The 26343-nt window shown below is 41.3% G+C and overlaps 1 protein-coding gene across 3 annotated transcripts in view; it reads right to left on the bottom strand.

Moving 5' to 3' along the window:
• Nucleotides 1–898: 898 nt before the first annotated feature.
• Nucleotides 899–26343, bottom strand: part of GLIPR2 (GLI pathogenesis related 2) — a 29600-nt gene continuing 4155 nt past the window's right edge. For 2 of the 3 annotated variants that reach the window (XM_069004282.1, XM_069004285.1), the window contains exons 2-5: nt 13955–14063; nt 10445–10548; nt 3424–3501; nt 899–2458 (exon numbers count right to left, since the gene is read on the bottom strand). In XM_069004282.1, coding sequence (XP_068860383.1) covers nt 2298–2458; nt 3424–3501; nt 10445–10548; nt 13955–14063 — 452 coding nt within the window. In that variant the 3' untranslated portion in view covers nt 899–2297. The other variant, XM_069004283.1, reaches the window with a different exon arrangement.

Consider the following 26343-nt stretch of genomic DNA (forward strand, 5'->3'; position numbering starts at 1 on the left):
TCATGAAGAATTAAATTAACAGTCTGGCGTTTCTTAATTGTTAATTGTCTTTGTGGAGTGCATGAAGCAAGCTTTGAGGCCAATTGAGTGGCTTTGTGCTTCTTTCATGTCCAGCTACCTCTGATGCCCCCTGAAAATGCTGTCTAAAAACCTCCAGAAGTTCACTTGCTATTATCATTTTAAATAAAGATAACTGCAAGCATTGTTTTGTTTTGTCCTCTCTTTACCTACCTTCCCAGTTCTCTCTGAACTTAAAATAAATCCTAGGTGGCAGCAGAGAAAGATTCTGACTTGACTCACTCAACTAAAATATGTACAGTTTTGCATCAACCATTCAAGGAATTATAGGGCCAATAACATGAAAGTCATTAGGAAAAAACCAGAGTATTTTAATACTGCCAGTTTATTTAACATCAGCTCTTAACTTTTTGTAGGTGCAGCAAGCCTGTTATTTTTTTTTTAGAAAGTCCTGCTTTCATTCCCATCTCACTTGTCAGCTGAGGATTGAGGGGAGGAAGGCCCTGAGGCTGCAGTTCCTGAAACACACACACCTGAGTGGGAGTCGAGTGGGTTTCCTCTACTGACAACACGTCAGCCGAGAGAGGGAGCAGCAGAATCAAATGAGCTACAAAGCAGGAGCTCGAAAGAGGTACGCCTCTGCCTCTTCAGCTTCAACTCTTAGCTCAGCCTTTAAATAAATAAATAAATCAGTGAGGATTTATGATCTGCTGTATGATTTAGCCTCTCTTGGAAGGTCTCTTCTTTCTTTCCTGGACTAGAATACTTGCTGATTTTATTTCCCACCAAGTTACAAAAGTAATAATGTCATATGTTAATGTCCTGGAAATAAAATTTGAGGATTATTCAACAAAGAATCAGGTAACAGCAAAGGCTTGAGTTCATATTCAAAAATATTTATTTTTCAGTTGTTCATGGTACGTGTCAAATTCTTGGTTACAGCAAAAAATTGTAACAAACAGCATCACAGTGACATAATTAAGCCATAAGAGTGCAGTTTATTACAACTGTGTAAACAAAAAGAAGTACTTCTGTAATGGCACTGTTCATAAACCAAATTATGGCATACAGAATCTCAGCAAAAGTCAAAAGACACGTTTACAAAGAAAACAAAACCCCAAATTGAAGCACAGTATATGAACCTGTACAAAATGGCCCAATCCACGTTTCAGAGAAAAGAGTGCCCTCAAAATTTTTCTTGGCTTGTTCTTAAGGAATTTAAATCTTCATTGTTTTCAAGGCATCAATCCAGCATGTGAAATATTACTATTATTGAATAATATGAATAAAGAGCAAACATCTCTTAATTATGACAATGTGAATACCACTACTGTTACATTATTAAAGGAGACGAGATGATTTGGGAATGTTATTGTCTGTATAGCACACCACCTTTAAAAGGTATTCCTTAGAAAATAAAAATAAGTTACTGAGAAATAAAATCCAAAGTGCACCACCAAAGAACATTTTTGTGCATAAATATCAAAAAGTAGAATCTTATTTTTCTGTAACAGAAGTAAACAATTTGATTATAATACAAGGTACATACTGTAAACTGTAGGATGCCCTTTGAACTTGAAATATACTCATCTCAAACATATTTTATATATTAGCACCTAAAATAGGATTTAAACAATTTTAGGTGTTTTTTTCAGATCATGCATTAGTTATGGCTTGCTTGATGGACACAGTTTTGCCAGCAGCCTTTTAGTGTTCCATGAGATCCTCTTAATAAATTAACACACAGGTCTGAATGCCACTACATTTTACACATGTACCTTTCAGACAGGAAGTTTTGCATATGTTCCATTTGCAGCGAGAAGGTCCCACAACAGCAGGAGGTAGCGACAGAGCAACAAAGGTACAGTTATTAAAAAGTACTGGACAACTGGGAGTACATAATATAATTACAAGCTGGTATCTTCAGTTTACAGAAAGCTATAAAGTTTTGTGTTTAAAAAAAAAAGACATTCAACATGTGCTTACTCACATGCTGACACAGAGCTCATGCAAGCGATTAAAATAAATCTTACCCATTTTACTCTTCAGAAATGCTGCATAAAGTTCATCCTGAAATAAACTGAGGACCCCTCAGAAGCAACAGGGGCCTAATGTGCAGATTGACTTCAGCAACATGTAATTGCTTCCTCCACAATGAGAAGTGAACAGCAGTATCAAACAGGAAATTTCATTGAATCGTGCTTCATTTCAAACACTGTTAGGTCCAAATCCAGGTTCATTTGTCACTAAGCATTAAGACTACCTTAAGAAAAAAAAAGTTATTTTCTTGGAGGAAGAACATTTTCTTCATAATAGCCTGGGTTTACTACATTTCCAGCTGGATCATATCTAGCCACCACAAACGTTGAGCCATCACTAGCAGATGCTTTTCCAACTCCCATCTTTTTTGTGTTCTTCCAAACCATGGCTGTGAAGTGACCTAAAGAAAGAGAGAGAAACATACAAAAGGACTTTAGATACTAAATCTGTAACATTCCCTTTAACACGTGAGGTGCTGGGGAAAGAAAGAACAATACGAAGCTGCTTCTTTGTCTAACATGAGAACAAACTAAGGACATGAAAAAGAACCCTATGTCCAGCATTTCTTGAAAAACCATAATCTGATCTGTTTTCATACTACTATTCCCATTTCCATGTCCTATATCCAAATAAGAATACGTAGCAGGAGAGTCATGAAAGAAGTAGTTTGATAGTATCTGACATAAAATTTGGCAAAGACATCACAGCCTTTACTCCCTGCAGTGAGAACAGCAGTTCTGAGAGTGACTATTATTCATTTGCTTTAACCATTTCATACTCCCCCATGTGTTTGCATGTGCCACTGTTCAAAAAAACACTGTTTTTGTGGCTTCTTCTGCCTAGTTTAATAGCCACCCCTGCATTGTGCTGCTCCATCAGTTGTTCCCTCTATGCATAGACAAATCCCCAAATCAGGGAGAAAAGCGTGATTTTCTTAATCTGAAACAAGGTCAGATACGTCTCTTGCTGAGCATTATTTGAGGAACAATGTTCTTAAGTTCATTCTGCACTAGCTTGTCAATATGCAGCCAATGACCTGTTCCCAATCTCCAAATTTTAGCTGAAGTGATCTCCGTGAGTGGAGTGATACAATTCAGCAGAAGTCACATGTCAACGTAAACAACAACAGAGTAACTTAGTAAGACTTCTATATGATTCCAATTTAGTATTTCTTACAAATTAATTTGCCTTAAAGAAAAAGTTGCCTGTTCAAAATTTTGGAGTTGGAGGGAAAATGGAGTACTAAAAAACCCCTACAGATTTTGCTTAGTTTCTCATTTCTGAGGTTGTTTTACACTGTTGTCAGTTTTTAGCATAATAATAGAAGATGTGTTTTTGAAGAGACAGTTCCCAGTCTGAACTTACCTGTCCCAGAAGAAAACCCTGGGTTTTGAAAGCTGTAATTTTTTATTTCACTGTACCATCTGTCAGCCACATCTTTTCCTGAAAGACAAAAGAAATGTGCTGCAAAATTGTGACATAAACACAAAAGTGTAGCTCACTTACAGCCTGCCCAGCAAGATCTTCTGTAACTTTCAGCTTGGAAGATAACGAAGACACATCTCCCTCATCTTGGATAAGTGCTCCTGTCATCAGGCTTATACACACAGCTTTCACCAGCTCCTTCCTCTTGAAACGTGTTTGGAAATGCCTAAGTGTGCCAGGTTTTCTAAGCAAAAAGCCACACCTTCCAGCTCCAGGTAAACCAAAGAAAAATTACATTTCTGACATCTTTTAGTTTCCCATGTTCTCATCAGCATTCAATATTTCAGATTTCTCAGTGCATTTTTTTTTTAGTGGTTTCTACCTACCACTAAAGCCATTGTGAAGGTCCATTTTGAGGCACTCTAATCTGGGGTACTACAGAAACCTCAAATACTCATACTTAGGAGCTGCTTCCATGTGGAAGTCTGCATGTCTAGCACTGTTTCATCCCATCCAAGGCTTTCACTGACAACAGCTGTATCAGGACTATGACTATAGCCAGGGATGTAGCTCAGACCAGAATCTACAGATGCTATGCAGAAAAATGTCAAATGTTACTTGTTTTCCATTACTGGTTGTTAGGAAAATCTTGTGTCAAACACCAGGGGGATGAGAGGGGTCAAGTTTTTCCCTGAGCAACATCGATAATGAAATTTCTGCTTCGCATTCCAGGATGTATCATCGATGCAAGGCCAGGAGATTTCAAAGCAAGCTGCCAAAGCTGTTAAGCCTGCCATCATGAAGAATGCTGGTCCCTGGTGGACTGTTGGCTGCAGAAGAGCAATGACTCATGCTTTGCTATTTTGCAGCAAAGTCTTAAACTTGCACACTTCAAGAAGTCAGACACTGCATTAACTGTCTTTAAACTTCAGTTTATTATGACTGAAGTTGGCTAAAAGGATGATGCTGTTAGCCTGGCAAGCTGGTTGTCAGAGCCATAATTGATAAGCAAATATTCAATGAAATGCCATCTCTAGAGAGGTTTGTGAACTGGAAGTACTATGAACTTTTATGCCACACTGCTTGTTAGGAAGAGTGCTTAGTAGAGTCAAATAATTTTTTCTACATAAAAAGGGAGCAAAACCTCTCTTGCCTCCCAAAGTAAAAGTTTCAGGAATAACTATTGGTTTCTTCTTTTCCTGCTCTCCTTGCACCAAAAAAACAAGTGCAGTAGACCTGTAGTGTGGTTGAAGTATGTAACACATATTTATTTGTTCATTTCTTACTCACACTAAAGCGGAAATGAAAACTGAAAAAAAGTGCAAATAGTGACCTTTATGCAATACAAGGGGAAAAGAAAAAGCACATAGTAAAAAACCACACAACAAACCAATCAGATCATCCTGTCCCACTCTAGATTTCATATCTATGAAGGATTTAGATGTGTTTGTGGTAAGCTGGGTGTAACAGAAGTACAGAATATGACTGCTGACATATCAGGCCTTATGAAGCCCATGTATTTTATGTGTACAAGTGCTGAAGTGACTATAGTACATAAGTTGGATTTTAGCAGATGTAGGACTGCATTCTCACTGCTGCCAGCATTTTATTCCTTCTGTTAATGTATTGGTGTGAAACAGTATATAGAGTATTTGAAGAGAAAGTCACCTCCACTCTGCTTACTGGAGCTCTAAGAAGTGTGCCTAGGCTGCACGTGACAGAACTTAAAATCTCCATAATGGCAGTATTGCAGGGCACATGGAAGCTTTGACAAACACAACACCTCTTCATAATTAATTTGCTTTTAATTTAAAGAAGACTATAATGCAAAAAAAAAAGTTTACTTTTTAATTCAAGGAAGATAGCAATGGCATCAGGTAAAACTCCCTCAATCCTGTACCTGAAAGACAATGAGCATAGTTGGGCAGCACAGTCTATCATGTGTTAATTCCCAGATTTTTCAAGGATGAAACCTTTCAACAGACTGAGGCCAGGAAGTTAAAGCCTAGAAGCTGATCACTGTTCTCCATTTTTCACATGCAGGATCAAGTTTTCCTTATATGGCCTTGCTGTCATCATCCTTGAATTAAAAGAGTCATGGCCTCATAAGCTGTAGGAAAATGACTTTTTTCCAGCAAAAGAGAAGGTGACCAAAGGACTAGGCAACTTTTTGACAAATTCCATCTTGAAATCATGTTAAAGCAGTGTCCTGTAAGTGAAGAGAATGGATTGTATCTGTCACATGGCACAGGAAGTGAGGGGGAGTCCAGTGTGGAAGTTATTGCCATGTGAGAAGACAGGTAGGTACCTAGTGATTAAACAGTCTCTCTTTCCTCTGAAATACTTTTCTTCTAATTCTTTGCCCTTTGTGGAACAGTAAACAATGCCCTGGTGGGACACAAGCCAAACCAGTGTTGAAAGTGACAGCTGGCACACAGGGGACTAAGGAAAACCCCTGTTTTGAGCCCAGTGACCCCCAGACTTCCAGAGAGAAAACAGCACAAAAATCAGGAGTGCACTGGGCCTACCTGCTTTAGCAGCAGCTTGTATCCTCAGAGTTACTGGTTCAGAAAACTGACCACAATATTTCCATTTAAAGGTATTATGGAATAAATATGCAGTCATATTTAGGGTCTGTTCTGATTGCTTTTCAATGTTTCATGGGAAACAGCTCCCCCTGCTCCCAAAGTTCCCACAAAACAGGGGAAGTTGGTTGATGTTTAAAATGCTTTTCGGTCAGAAGGAAAAAAACACAGAAAAGAAATTGCTCACATCCCTCATTCCTGACCAGAGCAGAAATGATAAAGTTTACTCCTCTCAAGAAGCACGTGGATCTGCCCTGCAGTCAGAGCTGCAGCTTCTCTTCCATTGCTCTGCTTGCAGAACTGATTAATAAATATTCTGCTGGGCGTTTTTAACACCCTTCCTGTTTGCACTGCTGTAAACCATACTCAGAGTTTCAACAAACACTTTCACTATAGAAACACAGTTTGACTCCACCCTTCTCCCAGTGAGAGAGAGTTCACTGATGATCTGCTCAGCTAGGCTTACCAGATGTTCACTGCAGAACAGGCTGAATCTCACTCTAATGAGTTTCAGTTATGATGGACAATCTTCCTCACATGAAAACTTAGTGCAACAATCCTTGAACTAGCATCCAATTATAGTTTTGCCCAAGACTAGGACCAGAACCAGCACAGTGATTTGATTTTACATGAGATACAAGCCTGCAATGTGGCCACACTGACTGTGCCTCAAGCTTCCTCACAGCGTCAGAGGTGTGACCATGTGGGGTCCGTCCATATGTAGGACTAACAGTGTAAATTATGTCCCCCTTACTATCAAGGGGCCACTGCATGTAAACAGGTGCCATCACTCCTGCCTGGCTGTGCTCTGCACCTCATCAGTTGTGCTGTTGTCTCATTAAATGTCATTTCTAGTTATTCTCCTGGGCGAGGAGCTCTGTTCTGTGTGGATGTGGGGGAAGAGAGTGCCAACAGCTGGTACCAGACCAAGGGTTTCAGGGACCTCTGTGTCTGCAGTGCCAGCAACCGGAGCACCAGCAAAGCACAAGGGGAACTTGGTGGTGAGCAGGTGAAGTGCTCTGGTAGGAGTTGCTACACAACGGTATGACCATTGCAGGGTGAGTTCTGGTCAGCAGCCAGGGACCCATGTGTGTGAGATGCACTGTACTGGCAACTGGAGTGGAACTGCAGCCTCAGGAATCGGTATGTCCAGGTGCAAGCTACTGGTGAGATCAGGATCCAGGGACACCTACTGGGCAGACTGCGTGTCTGAGCTTAGTTACTGCTGGGATTCACTCTGGAATTCTATTTCTATTCTATTATTTTCATATATATATATATAATTCTATATATTTTAACAGTATAAAATATACATTATCTCTACTTCTAAATAATTTACTGAGACATATATGTTTTTATTTTTATATACTATATTAATTTACTTATATATACACTCCAGTAACATATATCATTGGAATCAGCTGAAAAAGGAAGGAGGAAGAGCCACTGGTGCTCTTCATTTTAATGCTGACTGCACCTGTTTGTGCTGCTCTGCACATGTACATGTGTCCACACTGTATATGTGTGCTTGTGTGTGTAAGATTGGAAACACATTCCCAGCCTGTGCAAGACTGGACACACATTCTCAGCCTCACCATTGGCAACACAAAGCTGTGGCAGCCCTATTCCTCTATTCAGCTCGCCTCAACATTTAATTTCTCTGGGCGCAGCCTTACAGTTTCTCCTCAAAACAAAGAGTGCTTAAATCTTCAAGTAATCCCACTAAGTTGCTAAAAACATTCTAATAGACTCACACAGAGTATATTCCTCTGCAAATGGGAAGCACCTTGGTGATCTACTTAAAAACTACGTTTTCACAACATTCCTCCCACCAGTCTGAGGGGAAAGGGGGTAGATTTAACATTGCCGCCAAAATAAAATATCTACCTGGACTAAAGTCATACCAATGGCTTTTGGAAGTAATTCTCTACTTTCAACATCCCTCATGCAGGTCCTTATTTTATTTGACTTTAATTAACAGTACTGTATGAGCCTGGTTTTAGACAGCAAGAGATACATCAAGGCAGGCCCTCAGTCAGAGCACACCCCTCCAGAGCTTGGGCAGACAGTGCTTGTGCTGTTCTGCCCGCTAGCCCCAACCTTAGGAGACCCAGATTTCTCCCATAACAGATGTGGGTGATAGCACAACATGGACTTCTCTTACAAACTCTCTAGAGAGTTCATAAGCTGCAGTGTTTCCACCAGCAACACAGCATGTTCTCCACAGGCACACTGGCCATCCCAAACAGAATTGACATCCAGTGCTTGCCTTCAGCCTCCTGACACATGAGAAATGAGACGAGGCATCCTGAGAAGCCTGACACAGCACAGCTGCCAAGGCAGGCTGTGGTCTCTTGCATCAGTGGCAGATGACAGCTCACTTATTTGAACACAGACAAAGAAAAGTCTGCCATGGAGCAGTTCCTGCAGGACTAGAGGGAGGAAACAGCTGTCAACTATTTCTTGGATTACAGGGATAAACATATTTCTAGCAACAGCTTTAGGCTATGTAACTCTGAAATCCTGAATAGAATTCAAGGTATTCTTTACCAGGAGATGAGTAATATTAGAAGGCTTTACAGTTGAAAGCTTAAATCTTCTCTGAAACAAGAAATGCATCTTCTGGCATTATTACAGAACTCAGTAAGAGCCAAAATAAACAACAGCATCACTTTTTGAGAGAGACTACAGAGTATTCTAGAGGTTTATTGAGTCTTGCTTTATCTGGGAAAGAAACCAGAAGACACTGCCTGCCTTTGTTAAGCCCCTGAATGGATGTCTTAATCCAAATTGCAGCCTCATTGAGCAGGGTACAAATTAACCATCCAGAGGGAACTATATGAGAAAAAGAGAAAGAATGAACCAACTCCACAGAGATGAAGACTAAGCCTAGACGAGAAAATAAGTTCCTTTGAAGAACTAGCTTTCTCATTCTGGTACTTCGAGTAATCCTGCTGCATTGGAAATATAGAAATGTTTCACAGAACAAAAGAGGATGTAGCTTAATTTTCTCAACATGGCATTTAATCCTGTGCATAAAAACCAGCAAAACTTCTCAAAACTGGAAAGTTATGTATGGAAACTAAAGTTCACTAAAGAAAACAGACTGGATCCAGAGAAAAGGCAGACATTATGTAGAAGGATTTGTGTGTTATGTTTCCAGCTCTCTAAATGGGAATTCTGTGGCTTTAACCTCGGGGGAAGGAGCACAGGCCATTAACACAATGAAGAAAGAACTAAACTCAGTCAGTGAGTCATAGCAACTATGCAAACTCTGCTGTACATCTGTGTTTTCCCATACTGCTCCAAATCCCTTCCTCACACCCTTGCAAAGGACAGAATGCCAAATATGAGCAAATCAAATTGTATTTTTCCACCATAGGTTTCTTTTTCAACATGAAAATGTACCCAAGTTGGGACTAGAGCTGGCACTTGAATCAAACAGCGTCCCTGAGACTAAAACTCACTAAAATTTGCAGGTCCTTCAAATAGAGCCTCCAGCCTGTAGAAATGAGCTTCTGTTTCCTTGGGGCTGTGCTGCAAATTCCAGGGGTAGATTGGAATAAAGAAAGCAAGTGGCCGCTTTTAATACACCCCACCTGCTGTCCCAGCAGGCTGAGGCATGAGCCCTGCTCACTGGAGGAGGCAGGAGGGAAGAGCCTGCTGAATCTCTCTCCAGCTGAGGGCTCAGTACAGGCTGGCAGCCTGACCAAAATGCAGCTCCTGGGGCACCCGAACCAGAGGCTCCCAGTTACATGTTACATTTACAATCAGAAAATACACGGAGTAATTTGTCTTCAAAAATGTAAGCACAGAAAAGGGCTTAAAGCCTCTTTGCTGACAGAGTGGAAGATACTAGTGGAAGGACATCCAGCCACTGTCACTTTGGTGTCCCGTTCCCCGCTCTAGCCCCCTCAAACAGGAACTGCTGTGCAGTGTGCAAGACACATTTTTCCACTTCCCTCACCACAGCTGTGCTGTGGACAGACCTCTCCTTGGCTGGGACAAACTAAGGATAAAGGTGAAGTACAGGGCATTGACAGCTTCCTTCTCTCCTGCCATGGACACACGCTAAAGACAGCTCCACAGCAGGGACATATGGAGCAGCCTAGCTGCCAAGCCCTGCCTCCAAAGGGGCAGAACACACCACCACAAACCCTACTCCCTCTGTACCTAGATATGCTTCTTGCTCTCAGGACACACAGGTGACTGCAAACCACCATCCTGTCTCCAGGGAGCATGGGCTGGGCTATGGTGGATACATTTCTGAGGTAGAGGAAACTCCAGCACTCTTGCAACCAAATGCTCTGAGCCCAAAGTACTTGAGATAAGGCATTTATCAGGTGTCCGTGAGACAACAAGAGAAGAGAGCTCACCTGATTGGTCATAGGATGCCCATGCTAGGTTTTCTCCACATTTCCCATTAGCAGACTCGGAGCTGTGCTTGAGGACCCTCGTGGTAGCCAGTTCTTCTGCATACCTAGCAAAGGAATCCACACATTGGGTCAGGGACCACAGTTGCAATGAGCAGAGAGGAGGAGGAACAGGAGGAAGAGAAGGATATGCAAACAAGGAATTGTGCTGGAAGATGATGGGTTTAAGTCAAGTTGCAAAGCCCTGAAGCCAGAGATGCTTTAAGCTTACATAGATCTACAAGTTAGGCAAAGGGAAAATATATTTTCTCTGTCTTTCATGAGCATCTGTATCACTTCTGAGAAGAGCCTAGAAGAAATCAAAGGGTAGATCCCCTTCCACCACATTGTGACTAGCACCTGGAAATCCACTGGCCATCCTTAGCCACAGCTGGTGGTGGAAAGGGAAGTACCTACAGCAATTGTTACAGGTGTCATCTCCTGGCATTTCTAGGTCCCTCACAGGAGTAAATTAAATGTTCTCAGTGAGACTGGAAAAAAACCAGAAGTGGGGATTCAGTTAAAGCAAGCATAAACCCCCTACATTTACAAATGAAAAAGAAAAAATCAAATGCTAAAAAAGAGCAATGTACCAGGCAACAGGATGGAAGAGAAGGGGACCACATGGACACTCTGAGGCAACAACTGTGTAAACCAACACAGGCATAAGCAGCACTGTTTCTATAGAAGTTGACGTGTGAGAGTGTGGGACGTATTTTATTTTCTTAGAACAATAGGGTTAAGAAGAACATCATGGATAAAACAATTACTCTCTTTATTCAACACTGGAAAGGCTTCAGTGCAGAGACAGGGAAATTGGAAAGACCATTTGTTATTTCTTACAGTGGCAACACAGAGAGTCATCAGGTTGTAGATTTAGAACTCAAGTGAGACAAAGCACTTATTCCACACTGCAGCAGAAGTCAGTGCCACAGGACAATGCGGACACCAAAGCACATGTTGGTTTGAAAAAGAGAGAGGCAAATTCACACTGTAGGGATGTGGGGAGGAATCTTCACGGCATATTAAACAAAAGAAACAAATAAATGAGGATACAACTTACTTCTTAGGAAAACCATAATTTCCAGGATAAATCTGTAATTTCATGGAGAAGATAAAGGGGGAAGGATCACATTTGTTTTGTCCTCTTACTCCTTCCCTAATCATGAGCTACTGGCATCTCCAGAGACACAAATTTTGTCCAGCTGAACATTTTGACCCAAGCTAGTACTTCAGTCATTAGGTTCTAATTTCCTTCTGCCCTAATCTTCCCACCAAAACAAAAAAAAAGGAGTATTTAGCTACATCCATTAATTTAGAAATAATGAAAACTTGTGTGTTGTCAGTTTGCTAGATCCTGGACTAGAGGATCTTTAGATGCTATCACTACAGTCCTGTAATTTTTCTCAGGATCCTCATATCCCAAGTTAGAGGCAAGACTGGGAGAAAGTACACATTGCAGATGGATGAAGCTGCCAGGGATTTCAGACAAAGGGTGATTTATCCACTCCAGCTCAGGAAGTTGAAAGCATGAGATTTTCATCTGAGATCATCACCCTATGCTTCATTACAGTCAGAGATAAACAGACACCTGCTGAGGCTGACTCATCTCATGTTAAAGCAGGGATCCAATAGTCAGTTCACCTGTCACAATAATTGGACCTGAAAATAGTAGGAAATATACCTTTTTCAAAACAGATAGAGAAGCACAGAAAAGTACCCAGAGATACACCAAATACATACCAACAAAGGTATGTATGTAGGATATACCCAAAGAAAAGGTGAAGTTCCTCTTTGAATTTAAGAATATACAGAACCTGTTGTGACAAATATGAGATTTCTTTAATTTCATATCTTTTGTTCAGATCAGAACATTTCTGGTTCTTGCTATCAACCAGTTTTACCAGTCTCTGTACATGTGTCTCTTAATTCTTACAAGTTAAGTTACAGACCATAACCAAATAAAGGTTTCCTATTGTTATTCATCATAGCAGGGCGTCAGCTGAGTCCAGAGATTGCTGGGAGGAATTTCTGAAGGATCTAAAAATACCCAGCAAGGGCAACAGCACACTTAGAGATAAATGTGGAGCAATGCATATTTGATAGAATAATCTAAACTATTCATAAAAGCCAACTTGTTCAAACTAAGTGTTGTACTTTGGAGACACAACAAGTGCTACTGACAAGTCAATGAAATCTCTTCCTCACTGTGAGCATGAAAAACAGAAACAAAAAATCCCTTAGAAGAACTGAAGGAAAGCCCCAGCAGATTACAAAGGCTGATGAATGAGTCACTGGCATTCCATCTCTTAGAGATACTGTGTCCAGTTATAGTAATGTCTCAAGAGAAAAAAAAAAAAAAAAAGTAGAAACACCAAGATTTTATTTGCTGCCAGAGGTCCTGTCCACGTGCCATGTACATGGTGTGCTGTACAGCACAACAACTGGGAGAGATCTAGGAGTCAGGAGCCAGCACATCTGTGTGACATCTGTGTCCCATTATGCTGGGACAGTAAATCACATTCTGGAAAGACTACAGCATCTCTGTCTCCCTGTCACCTGGTACAGAGAAATCTGCATAGTTATGGTAGAAAGCCTAATGGGAGGAGATCTTATGACTAGAGTAGGGATCAAACTGGCCACCATTTAGTCTTATTTATCTTCTTAAGAGTTTAATCAGCATTTACTCCTTCAGTTATCTCTTTTGTACTGTGAGGATTAGCATAAAAAAGAAAAAAAGAAGATTTTTAAATCTACTTTTTGAAAAAGGTTGCTGTAAAGGGAAGGAAGTTAATCTGGTCATTGTAAGCACAGTAAAGAGGACAAGCAGTATTGGACTCAAATTTCTGTAAGGAAGACTCAAGTCAGAGAGCAGGAAGATAGATTCACTGTATGTTAGACTGAGAAGAAGTTGTGCAGTCTTCAACACTGGAGAAGAGACAAGATGTTTCCTTCCTGATAGAATAGAGAACATTTAATGCTTTTGCTTTTTGGGCCAGGAGGTAGATAATTTGATCTGAAATTACTTCCTCCTGATTCTACTGATCTTAGACCAGTTACCACTTCTTACATGAAAAAGTTATTTTCTCACTATTTCAGCAGCACTGGCTATTCTGCAGATGACAATCCCTCATCTGACAGAAGTGCTGTTTTAGCACTTCATGGTGAAGCATGTTTTAGACAACTACCCTCTGCAGAGGACACCTACCAGTGCAGACAGATGTAGCCCACATGTGAAAAAGGCTCCAAGAAAGATTTATACTGTTGTGACCACAGAAGTGTCCGTGTGACCAGCTAATGCTGTGTGATGGAGAAAGAGGGGACGAAAGAGTGGAGTCCCTCACTTTCTACTCAGTAAGTCTTCATTGGGTTAACAGCATGTCAAAAGGCAAATATTTTTGCAGTAAACACAGTCAAACCTAACAGACAAAAGTGTCACAAATCTCATTAGAGAAAATAAAGGACTGAACTCACAGTTGGGCTCCTCTGTTTAACTTCTTGCAGAGTTTTAAAGGAGGGACTCCATGTTTCTTCCTGTAGTCATTGTGTGCTTTCAAGACTTCTTCAGCAAATTGTTTGGAAGCTGAAATCACATTAAAAAAAATTGAAAGGTCTGTCAAATACAGACATTAGTGAAGAGAGAAAAAGCATTCCCTGTACCTAAAGACACTGATGCAGGCTGGACAGAAGAACACAAGAGTACCACCCACATTACCTGGGAGCAGGATCAAATGAACCACCAATGACTTCCATCCAGAAACAAAATCTAACAGACACTCCCATCGGGAAGCTACAGACTCACCAAAGGTTGAAGAAAACTGTGATCCTTTCTGAAGAAAACTGTGATTGCTTTCCACAGCAGCAAGGTGATTTAAGGTTAGTGAATCAATTTGTCAGTTTAAAACAGAAGTCAGTTTGACTGACTTTCATTTTAATCTATCACCATTCCAATCTCAGCGTAAGCAACAAATAAGTCCTTCAAGGAGATGCATTAAAAATGCAAATGACTGTCCCTGTATGCAAGAATTATCTGTATTAGTCAGGGCACCACCTAAAGAGAATGAATATAATAAAATGTTTAGATCTCTGCAAGTACTTTGAAACATGCACCATTCTTCTTACTCATTTCATAGTACAAATTCATAGAAATCTCAAAATGCATCTTTATTTGGCTCAAGACAAATAAATGTTCACAAACAGCAAGTAGTAAGGAAAGAAATGACTACTAGGGATGACTTCTTCTCCTGTGCTAGAGTGTATTCAGTAAACATCTGAGTTGCAAAATTACTGCAAAGCTTTAAAAGAGCTCATGTTTGTACTCCGGTGAACTTGGGGCTTTAAGCACCACAAGACAGAGGACAAGCAATCAGTCACAGTGCAGTTCACTTTGACACCAATTTCATGTTACCTCCTTTTATGACTTTGTTCATTTTCCCCAAGATTCAGAGAGGGGAAAAAGTCTTTCCATTGGTCAGCTTGTGGAATTTGCTGCTTAATGAGGAATTTGGAACCTGAAATGGGGTATTGGGACAGTTAGAGAGTTATAGATAGCATCTTCAAAACAGAAACGCAATTTTCACTTTATCTTCCTGAAGCATCTGAACAGGGCAAGAGAAATCTTTAAGAATTTAACTCTGCCTTTACTGTGACACAGGTTTTTATATTTATTTATGATTCATCAGCTTCATTTCTGAATATCCCAACTAGCACGACTACCATCATTTTCCTTGTAAGACACTTCGGAAACCCAAACAGGCCTCATGACTAGAAAGTATTTCCTGTTATTAACCTTAGATTTCTCAACTCCCTCTCACTACTCAATCCTAACAACTAAAATCAATCATTCTCTGCTGTATTAGCATTATTCTCTTCTGCTGTTTGTAATGATGCACTTTCCCCTCAACAGAGCTGTCAGTTTGCATGCACTGCTCTCAGAAATTTTTCCTAAGGTCATTACCCAGCTCACTCCCATGCTTTAAGCTGTTCTTGGACTTCTCTCCAGTTTCCTCAACAGTGCTGGGATAATACAGCAGCCTAAAATAATCTCAGTATCCAATGCACATAAGAAAGCCCTTACAGTTTCATGCAGTACCTTAAACCTTTTGAACACAGTTTGAAGTTGGGTTGACTCTTTCCTGACCACAGTGTCATTATGGACATATATCTAATATATTCTCCATAACATGCTTTCAGGCTCTCTTTTTTGGTATCAATTTGTTGGCATAACACAGCAGCCCTGTTGAGCAAGGTGACATCTGCCCACCATCTTCCTCCTCTTCAGTTCACCCTCAGTTTTGTGTATCACAAGTTGCACATCATCAAACAAAACAGGCACCTTCGTTCTGGTATTCAAGCACACAAACACCTTTTTGCTAATGAACCTGTCCCATCACTCTTGTTACCACAGCTCACTGATTCTGCCAGGCCAGAGTCCTAAACCTCTGACCTACTGTGTCATAGGGGTACCTGATTTCTACAGCATCTATCACAAGCCACTGAGGAAAGCAAGCCTACAGCCAATTCACCACCTTCCCTGATGCAGGGGTCCAAGCTTACAGCAAGGAAATGTTAAAAAAACCTACAAATTAAAGACATGGAAAAACACAGTTTTAAAAGTTGCACCACATACTCCTGGCTACGGGTTTTTTGCTCAAGACCATGCTAAACTTGTGGCTGTTATCACCTGGACTTAATATCCCATCTGCTCACCACTGAATAGAAGATAATCAGTCTGACCTGCAAGAATGGAAGTTTGTATTCAAATTATTTGCTCTCAATGACAACAGCAAATTGAAATTCTAATTGAAAAAAAAAAGTCAACTGAAATACAGATTTTGTCAGTGCTCAGTCCATCCACTGACAGAAATACTGCATAATGCAGTTCTGTACCGACTTTCTGACTTACAAAGAGTAACAAGTCATGGACAAAACTGAACTGCTTCTAGCTACAGCAGGCACTGCTATGCTGTCTCTGGAGAAGCTCCATCCTCCCCTTCCCTCAAAGGTGGCTGCTATAGAAATGCTTATCTCCTGTGACTCAAGCTCATGTGCTAACCACCTCCCTCTGTACAGCTTCTCCCATGCCTGATGATGTGTGGAGAGGGACGCTCAGCTGCCAGATATATTTCAGATTTGTTTCAGAAGGCACGTTAAGTTTTTCCATTTTACCAGTGTTCCATACACCGAGAAGCCAGACATTAAAAGTGAGAGTTAATGGGAGTTTTCAGGCTCCCACCCAAATGGGAACAGCTTCCCAAACAGCTGTGGAGACGTACTTCTTTCCCTTCATGTAAGCTGCTTAAGCTGCTAGACAAAAAATTATTTTCTACTGCCAGGAAGTTTGGTCATGAATCATTACACAGCTTAATAAGTAAAACAACTAAAGCTATTAGATACAGTTGCTTGTTCCTCATTATCAATTATTTACCTCTATTTTGTATTCTTCTGGAACACTGGCTAAGATAATGGCAGCATGTGACAATTAATTTCTAGGCTATGATGTGGTACAGAGCACACCTTACAGCTGTTACACTCTTGGACTTCCAGTTTCATTGATCAACTTTGTGTGATTAGGGAAAAATAAGTAGAGGAATCTAGGTTGCCTTTTCCCATCACATTTGTTTTTTAGAGTATTCTATTTCTCTACTTTTATTGTCTCTAAACAGTGCTGATCTACTCAGTCTTTCTTGAGTGAAGAGCTCTTCATGCCTGAATCCATATTGCCTCTTCTTATGATGCCTTTTCCTGGTCTTAAAATCATACACGGTTAGAAGGGGAAAAGGGATTTTGCCTTGGTATTTATTTTAAGGATCCTTAGGTGCACATGTCCAGGTCATATGCATCGAAATGCACCCTGCAAAAATGCCCCCCCAAAAGATGGGGTGTAACATTATAGGTTTTACTAATTAGCATATCTATCAAAGAGTCCCCAATTAGAGGCTCGAGTGAGCCCCCCTCCCGAAGGAACCTTCCCCTGGATGGTTCTATCTTGGTTTACAGAATGTGTTCTGGAGAGGACCTTGGGGTCTGGGGCACACTGATCCCTAGCTACGAAGCTTCTAAAATGTTTAGTCTCTTAGCTTGACAAACAAGTCCAAGAATGTAGGGAAAAAGCACTAAGAATACAGAAGTTGTAAAAAAGGTATAACAGGGGTATAAAAGAAAAGGCAAAAAATCTTCATGGCATCACTTAGAGCCCTGCCTGCTCCTGCCACTTCTCCCTTAATTTGGACATCAAAAGAGAGTCGAGTTACCCAAACACATGTTCCACAACACGAGCTGCCCTGCAGCACCTTTGCAGCTGTCAACTGCACCTACTCCACTGATCATGCAGAGCCACAAGACGAAGTGGCAACAGAGCACCAGTGAATTGTTCCACAAAGCACCAAATCCCGACACAACAGAAATGCTGTGGGAAGCCTTCACCTCAGCACTCAGGACACACAACATTATACCAGGCACACACATGACTAGCAAAACAGGCATACTTTTCTATGGTTAACTATCCACACCAGTGACTCAAGAAAGAGCCCTGTATCAATCTCTAGAGGTATCATTTCTTCTCAGTGCTTTTTGCCCTGTTGTTCATGGATTAATCTTCACCGGCAATGTTTTACTTTCCATAAAGTCTATGTTTTCCTATTTAGCCTTCAGATAATTAATATATAATGCAATCAACAAGAGAGAGTTGGGAGTGTTCAGTCTGGAGAAGACAAAGCTTTGGGGAGACTTTATTGTGACCTCTGCTTAAAGGGGGCTTATAAGAAAGAGGCAGACAATTTATTAGGGCCTGTAGTGACAGGACAAGGGGTAACAGGTTTAAAATAAAAGAAAGCCGATTCAGGCTAGATGTAAGGAAGAATTTTTTTTTATGATGAGGGTGGTGAAACTCTGGCACAGGCTGCTCAGAGAGGTGGTGAATAACCCATCCCTGGAAACATTCAAGGTCAGGTTGGATGGGCTCTGAGCAACCTGATGTAGTTGAAGATACACCTGCTCTGGAGGTTGTATCAGAGGACCTTCAACAGTCCCTTCCAACTCAAATTGCCCTATGTTTCTATGAACCAAACCTCATCCTACACAGAAGGGTACCATTATGTCTGTCTCAATCTCTCTTTGAACTGTGACAGAGGCCTCAAGCTCTCTACCCAAGGTGTGCGTTAGAGGTAAATTGAGACAATGACCCCACCTTTCAATCTTCCCCTAAAAATAAATCACTAGAAGTGTGGTCATATAACAACAGGACACTGCACATTACTTCCATGTTACTCTTTTGGGCCCAGAACCCGGGCAGAAAGAAACTGTCCTCCTTTCAGCCAGGACAGGGCTAATTTTTGCAGTAGCCAGGAGGAGGCATGGCTAGGACCTGGAGATTATTCTGTACCACCTCACATCATTTTCCAGGAGTGGGAAAAGGGATGTCTTCCATGTCAAGGTAGTGTGGCACCATCAGGTATTGTAGGCTCCAAGTGGTGGTGAACATTTGCATATGAATCGCTCACCTGTCTTGTACATTTTTCTATTAGTATTGTTGCTGTTACGCTTTGTTTTCCTCCTGTTTCCAGTAAATTGTTTCTCATCGCTGTTTCCAGCAAATTGTTCTTATCTCAACATATCTTTACTTTTTGTTTCTCCAATTCTCCTCTCCAGCCACCCACAGGGAGGGAGAGAGGGGAGTCAGAGAGCAGTGCGTCATTTGGGGTGGTTTCAGTGGGAACACGAAATTGGAGAACACCATGGCTAAACCACAACAGAAGCCAAGTGCCAGAATACATGGAGAAGACACAGGCAAAGTAGATAGAAAACACATAAAAGGTAATCAAGTAACTGTTTAAACACTGAGTTTAAAGCTTTGCTTTAAAACTGAAACAGCTTCAGTCTCCCTTGATTCTGCAGAATTGCTCTACTCTGAAAGCAGAAGTGGGTTGGGGAATAAGAATGCAGCAAATACAGCTTTTAGTATGCCCAACAGGTTTGTGGAAAAAATTTATTAGAAGCTTTAGGGAACTGTAAACTGTAATTACAACAAAAAGTCCTTTGTTACTGTCCCAGTTAACTGATATTTGTATTGTGACAAACTTCTCAAAGTATATTTACAGACTGGAAACAAACAAAATTATTGAGTAAAAGACATCCCAGCTTCCGAAGACCACATTTGCACCTAGACTCTTCTAAGAGAACTGACATTTCTTATTAATATCTTTCCTCACTTGAAATGTAACTCTCTGGAAACCAGCCCTAGCTGAGCTTTTCACACTGTGAGACTAGCATTCCTTCTATGGAGAAATGATGAATGTCTAATTGATATGAGACATTTTAAGAAGACATTTATGTTCTACTGCACTTTGACTCAGCACTTTGGTTTGAAGTCATAAACGCTTCAGGGTGGTCTCATGCTGGCTGGTGTCTGCAGCAACACAGGGAGTGAATGTTCCATGTTTCCTTCTCCATGCATTTAACTGCATGGAGAAATTTTTGCCCCCCATTTGGGACTGTAACATCTTCCAAGACTGGCCCTCAATGCTATTCCTAAATACGTCATTTGGGAGCATGGATCTGATACTCCAATTCATTAATCACTTCGAACCGTAAAAGCTGGTCTCGCTCAGTATTAAACTTCCCTTTTCTCTCACAAAGCTGGCTGATTGCTTGGAAATACACAGAAGAAATGAAACCATGTATACATCCTGGAGGAAAGGAAAGATAAAATCATACTATGTTTAGAAAGTATTGTATCCTGGGTGGGGTTTCCTTGTCTCCTTTTACACAATCAAGGATTCAATAAAGGGGCAAGGTCTCCCTCCCATACAATAGGCATTTATGAGAGATACCATAACTGTTGGTCATTATTTCCCTTCCAACCTGGATTATGTTATAGCCCTACAAAAAGTTAGAAGAGAAAGTATTGCTTATGGAAGTGAAAGGAATTGGGAGTTATAATTAGATACTAGTTTGAATTAGAGTGGTTTCCTGGAACATTCTTATGTTTGCTGCTCAAAATAGCTTTCCCTTCAGCTCAGGAGATCCTTCTTCAGCGAGGAGTTTCTGTGATGATTCTGAGCATCCAGTTTTGCTGGAACTTTGCTCACATACCTGCTTATCACTGGGGTGAGCTTCAGGACAACAGTGAGATGTCCGAGTTAACTGGACCTGATGGACAAAGATCCCACTTATTTTAGTATCTGGTCTTGTTCTATGGCAAACTGCCAAATTATTAACCTTGCATTACCTGTGCCACATGACGTAGCACAGTCTTTTCCACAATACACAATTTGAGGCATGTAGCCTGAGAATATGAAGCTGCCAATGCAGTAATATTTCAATGACATTCGTCATGTCACTATTGATTGTAAATCCCATTCTTGCTATAATAGACAGTGCTGATTACTTCCTCACTTAAGGCCTTTTATAAACAGTAAGGCAATTGACTGCCCTGATTAAAAAGGAACACCTGGTAAACTGGAGGCTGCACAGAAGGCTCTGAGAAGCAGCAGAGCCTTCTGTGATACATGCATTTAAAAACCAAGCAGCACTAATCAGCAATCTTGAGGTCTCGAGAACTGACAGAACCAAGTTTTCACTTTCAATGGAGACAGGGGTGTGAGGAGAAGTCCTTGGCTTGTAGCCCCTGTCACCTCCAAACTGACCAACAATCAGAACAGCAAGCAGTCACTTCCACAGAGTGTTCATCTTACATAAGGTTGGAACTGATTGCTCATCATCTCCAGAGCAGCCAGTCCTGGCTTTGCATGAAAGGCAATCAAAAGTATTGTTTTTATTACTATTCTGCCAGGAAAGACACCTGACTATTGTACTCATGCACCACCCCCACAGAGACAACCTTTGTAGGCAGCTAATGTGTATGCTGCTATCCCTTTCAAAAAGACTAAGGAGACTCTCCCATCAGAAAGGCCTTCTATTCTTAAATCTAACTGCCACAGAATTCCTAGGGCACATGCACTTCCAAATACAAAGCCACAAATGACCTGCATGTGTTAGAACCACACTTTGCAGGAGAAGTAATTCAAGCAATCTTCTCTCCCCAGCATCGTATCTGCTTAGAGTTTATAATTACAGTCATTTAAGGAGAAAATAAGGCACAATTGTATTCACTAATGAGTAACAACAGAAATCAGTTGTTTTGAGTAATTGAAAACAAGTAATTGAATTGAAATTGAGTAAATTTTTTGTGGTCACCTATTCATATTTTGGATGCTGCATGTTCTTATACTCTGGGGATGGGCAGCAATAGACAGAACCTTGTTTTTACCCAGTGCCAAGTTCATTTGACATAGCACTTCTAGTTGTCTGGTGCCAACCAATGCCTTTGCAAAGTGAAGAATTTTGCAAACAAGAACCAAAGAGAGACAGAAGAATTATCTCATGTCTCCTGGGATATGCTCCTTCATTTTACACCCCTACCATTCATGTTCTGTCATGGTTTGGGGTAGGCATACCTGAACCAGCTTTAATCTCATCAGCTCCAATATCCTCCCACCTTGCTTTTCTGCCAAGGACATCCAAGATAGCTGGGGCAATGCTCAAAGTATGTTTACTTATGCACCTCCCTGAGGCATGGAAATATGGCCATGCACATTTCTTCTGATCACTGATGTGTGTGAACTCACGTATACAGTAGCCAAAGTCAGGCAGGGAAACACAGAAATCTTTCTTTACTCACATTTACTATCAATTACATCATCTCTTTCTCATCTCACTGCTCAACAGGTTAAACTCCAGTTCTCACAACTCAAAATCTAGGAAAAACTATATTTATTTCATAAAATCATAGAATAATAGAATGGCTTGTGTTGAAAGGGACCTTTGAAGGTCATCTAGTCCAACCCTCCTGCAATGAGCAGGGACACCTTCAACTATACTGGGTTGCTCAGAGCCCCGTCCGACCTGACCTTGAACATTTCCAGGGATACATTAAATGATGTTTGCAGTGGCCTAAGCAGGCCCATATTGTCTTCCTACACAACACCCCAGACTCCTACTACCACCTCCTCACACCTACTTGCACAGGGGCCAGTTCTGCACCAGGGAGACTGGGCACCTGTACAGCCTCACCTCATCCCCCTCTGCAGGGCCACCCAGCCCAGCTCTGGCTGCTGTTCAGACCTTCACAGACTGGGCAGAACTTGCCTACATCTGCCTATAAAAACAGAACAGAGATATGCCCCAACTTATCTTCCAGAGAACAGCACAGCCTCTACAGAAAGAGAGATCAGACATAGCCTTCTGGCCTGTTGGGATGAGTAATAAACAACAAAACAGTTAAAATACTTGTTTTCTCATACTTTTTGTTCCTGCACATACAACAGCAACAGAAGTAAATTCAAACCCCGGTAAGATAGACACTACCAACTGTACTGATAAAAAATGCAGGGTTTGAATGTTTCCAGTAATAAAAGCTTTCTTCATGCCCAACTTTTTTTTTTCTAATGTAAAAGCAATAGCATGGGAAACCTTGGTAGGTGTCTCGGCTACTACAGACCATCACATTCTAGCTTATTTTTCCTGAGCCCTTCCCACTTGTTTTGGTATTTATCTGCCTTGAACATGAGGAGCTAAGGGTATAATCTAACAGCCAACAGGAGCCACCACTGTTGCATGGGATGGCTGCCGCATTCTCCTCTTCTCTCCCACAAAACTCTGATGGTTCAACAGATAGGCAAAAATTTGGCCAGAATACTTTTTGCCAAAGCCTGATGCATTCTTGGAATCATAAAGAACTTTTATTTATTTTCCACTTATTGAACTTGAACCCAGTAATCAGTGGCTTCTGCGTACAAAAACTGGAGGTGTGGGGTTATGAATTGAATTAACTTTGTTTTTGAAAGGTCATTTTCCCACCACACCTCCAGTTCAGTTCTGGTGTAAAGAAAAAGACAGTAACTTGTGTTGACAATTTCTACAAATGTCCCAGTGTTATCAAATGCAAAAGCTCAGTTGCTAGCAGTTCAGCACAATCCATCTTCCCGATCCCCACTGGTCCTGTAAAACCAGCCAGCACAACTTTTTGTCATTTTGGCAGTTTAGGAGTATCTAATTTCTCAGAAAGCATTCTCTAGTATGCCTGTACTTTTGTCATGACCTGCCACAGCTGTCTCTTACTGGGATGCTGAAGTACAAGTCAGAACTTCAGCTGAAGATGTAGCTCGCTCTGCAGAAAACACAACAATCCTTTTTACTGTACTCTGAAGATGCATCTTAAGAGTTAATAAACAGCACATGCTTCTAAATGAGATTAAAACCAGCATGGAAAACTGCATTGAGTCTGGTTCCTGTCTCTTTTCCTTTCGTCAAAACCCTTTCTCAGCCTCTATTTTTTTGTACTGAATCAACATGCAGAGCAGTGGGTAACTCCCTGCCCTTTCTCTGGAGTCCCACCCACATTTGTAGAAGAGGAAAAAAAAAGAAAAAAACAGCAGAAAAATATAACTAAACTATAAAAAGAAAGCCAAACTCTGTAAAAGGAAAGCAGTATTTACTGAGCTTGACCTTGTCTTTGACACCGTCTGCATCCACTTGCCAGAATAAAGAAGGCTATTCCCCCACAGGGCAGCTCCCTTCCCCCACGAGGCTGAACCCGGGGGGAAGTGGAAGAAATGAGGCTTTTAGCAGCCTTTTCCTACCACCATCCCAGCCTTTTCAGAGACTCCCACTGCTCAGCAGAAATCCCCGTGCTCCAAAGCGGAGGAGTGGAGCTCGCAGCCAGCTGCTTTCCTGAGCATGGCCGGCAGCTGCTCGAAGGGATGGATATCCCCTGTGGGGCGCGGGCTGCCCGCAGGACCCCGGCCTCCGGCCGCGCACAGCTGCAGCGGGGTCAGAGCCCTGCCAGCACGGCACTCTTAGCAACAGGGCAACGAAGAGCTGCCAGCTCACCTTCCCTCCTTTCCTGCACAAATACTTATCCCTGGCTTTTTGGTTAGGGCGCTCTGGGACCTGTGAGAACGGCTGCCTGCAGCCCCCACTATCCAAATGGAGTCTGAAAAGAGAAGGCCTGGGGGAGGGCAGATGGGGTCTCTGTGTTTGTAAGTATTTGCAGGAGTTACGACCACGGGAGGCATTTTTCTAATCCTGACAAGGAAGTTGCAGTATGAATTTGGTTTCAGCAGCCTGCAGCTTCCAAGGAAAAAAGCTGAGTCAGAGGTGACGATGCTTTCGACACTCAGCTCTATTCAACGAAGCAAAGCAATGCTAAGTCTCCAGCTCTGACACTTGGAATGAACATTGCTTCAAATATAATCTAACGACTAGTAATACAACATTGTTGGAGAGTTTTTATTGAAGAACCGAGATTTTAAATAGCAGGTTTTCTTTGCATGGGGATATTTAGACCTCAAGACAGATTTAGCAAAAACAAAAAGTTAAAGAAACTGCTCATTTATATTATAGTGTCCCCACTTGTTATGACTTAGAACATCCTTAAATTAAACCTTCAGGTAATCTCTGCCTTATTGTAATCTTTCTGACTGAGGAGAGGAGAAATGAGTTTGTTCTGAGGTCAGACAGATCACAACCCATTACATGTTCATGTACCCTAGTACACAGAAACTTCCCTGCATCACACCTTAAGAGTACTACAGAGGGAACACGAGGTATTTCACACAAAACACAGAGGAAGAAGTACTCTGTAAAACAGCTGCTCTCCCCATTCAAAGGCAAACCACACTGAATGATCTCAGACAGGAATTTGAAGACTTCAGTGCACTAGAAAGGGCAGATGGGATTTAGTCAAATAAACCAATTTTCAGGACAGGATCTCAGTTTTATGATTCATCTAAAAATACTGCACACAGCTCAAAGACAGTAATCTGGACCCAGTTTAACATTGATTTTAAAAGTGCGGCACAAGTGACAAAACATTTTTAACAGGTACCTAAATCTCAAGCTCTATTTGCATAACCACTCAGGGGTGCAAACATTACCCAAACCTTGGCAAAGGGAATTTCTGGTCTGTCATTGTTCCTAAGTTTGTAAAAATCAACTAATGCACAGCAATAAATGTGCAGGGCAAAAAACCAAAATGGTTTTTGCCTTATGACTGTTTTAGCAATTTGCATATATTAAAACAAAAGGAGATTTTTATTCCTTTGGGGATTGGGAGGTGCACAATGGAGTATCTCTACTGCTTCTGCCCAATGTGTTTTGTTAATGTAATGTACAGGCACTACGCTTACTTGGTATTTGTACTTTTTATGCTGTTAGCATGGGAAGTGCTTAACTTGATACTTCACAGCAACTACACTTACTTAAATTGTTATAAGGTTATTTATCCCAATCCAGCTGCCAGGATATGAGGCCAAACCCACCCACTGGCAGCTGGACTTTGCAAAAAAAAAAAGCAGGTGGTTTTCCTGGACTGGGCATCATACCAGTAAGCCCTTTACAGTCACTAGTAAGCCCTTTACAGTCACATTTGCAAACAGCTCTGATCTCATCTACGAAGCTGACCTTTAAAAATAAAGAAAAAGGAAAAAAATCCCAATACACCCATGCTGAGGCCCTTTAAAGTGTTACTCACACAAAGATTTTCCCTAAGTTTCTCTGAAGAGGCCTATAGTTTTGAGTCAATCAAGTACTAGGTGTTGCTGAGCACATCCCCATATGTGCTGTTTACACACAAGACAGACAGACAACATGCCACCAGGCTCTGATTTGTCACAGAAACTATGCCCTAAGCACAAGAACAAAAAATCCCATTCAGTTTCACAGCTGTTTCAGAAACTGGGGGCAGATTTTCACTCATGGCTTTAACAGGACAAAAGTGGAGAATACCCGGGGCATGAGCATTCCCTTCTTAAGGTCTCTGGCGCCTTGGCAGCTTCAGAGAAGTCTTTCCCAACCCAAACTGA

This window comes from Aphelocoma coerulescens, chromosome 2 (genome assembly GCF_041296385.1).
Source record: "Aphelocoma coerulescens isolate FSJ_1873_10779 chromosome 2, UR_Acoe_1.0, whole genome shotgun sequence".
NCBI classification, from domain to species: Eukaryota; Metazoa; Chordata; class Aves; order Passeriformes; family Corvidae; genus Aphelocoma; species Aphelocoma coerulescens.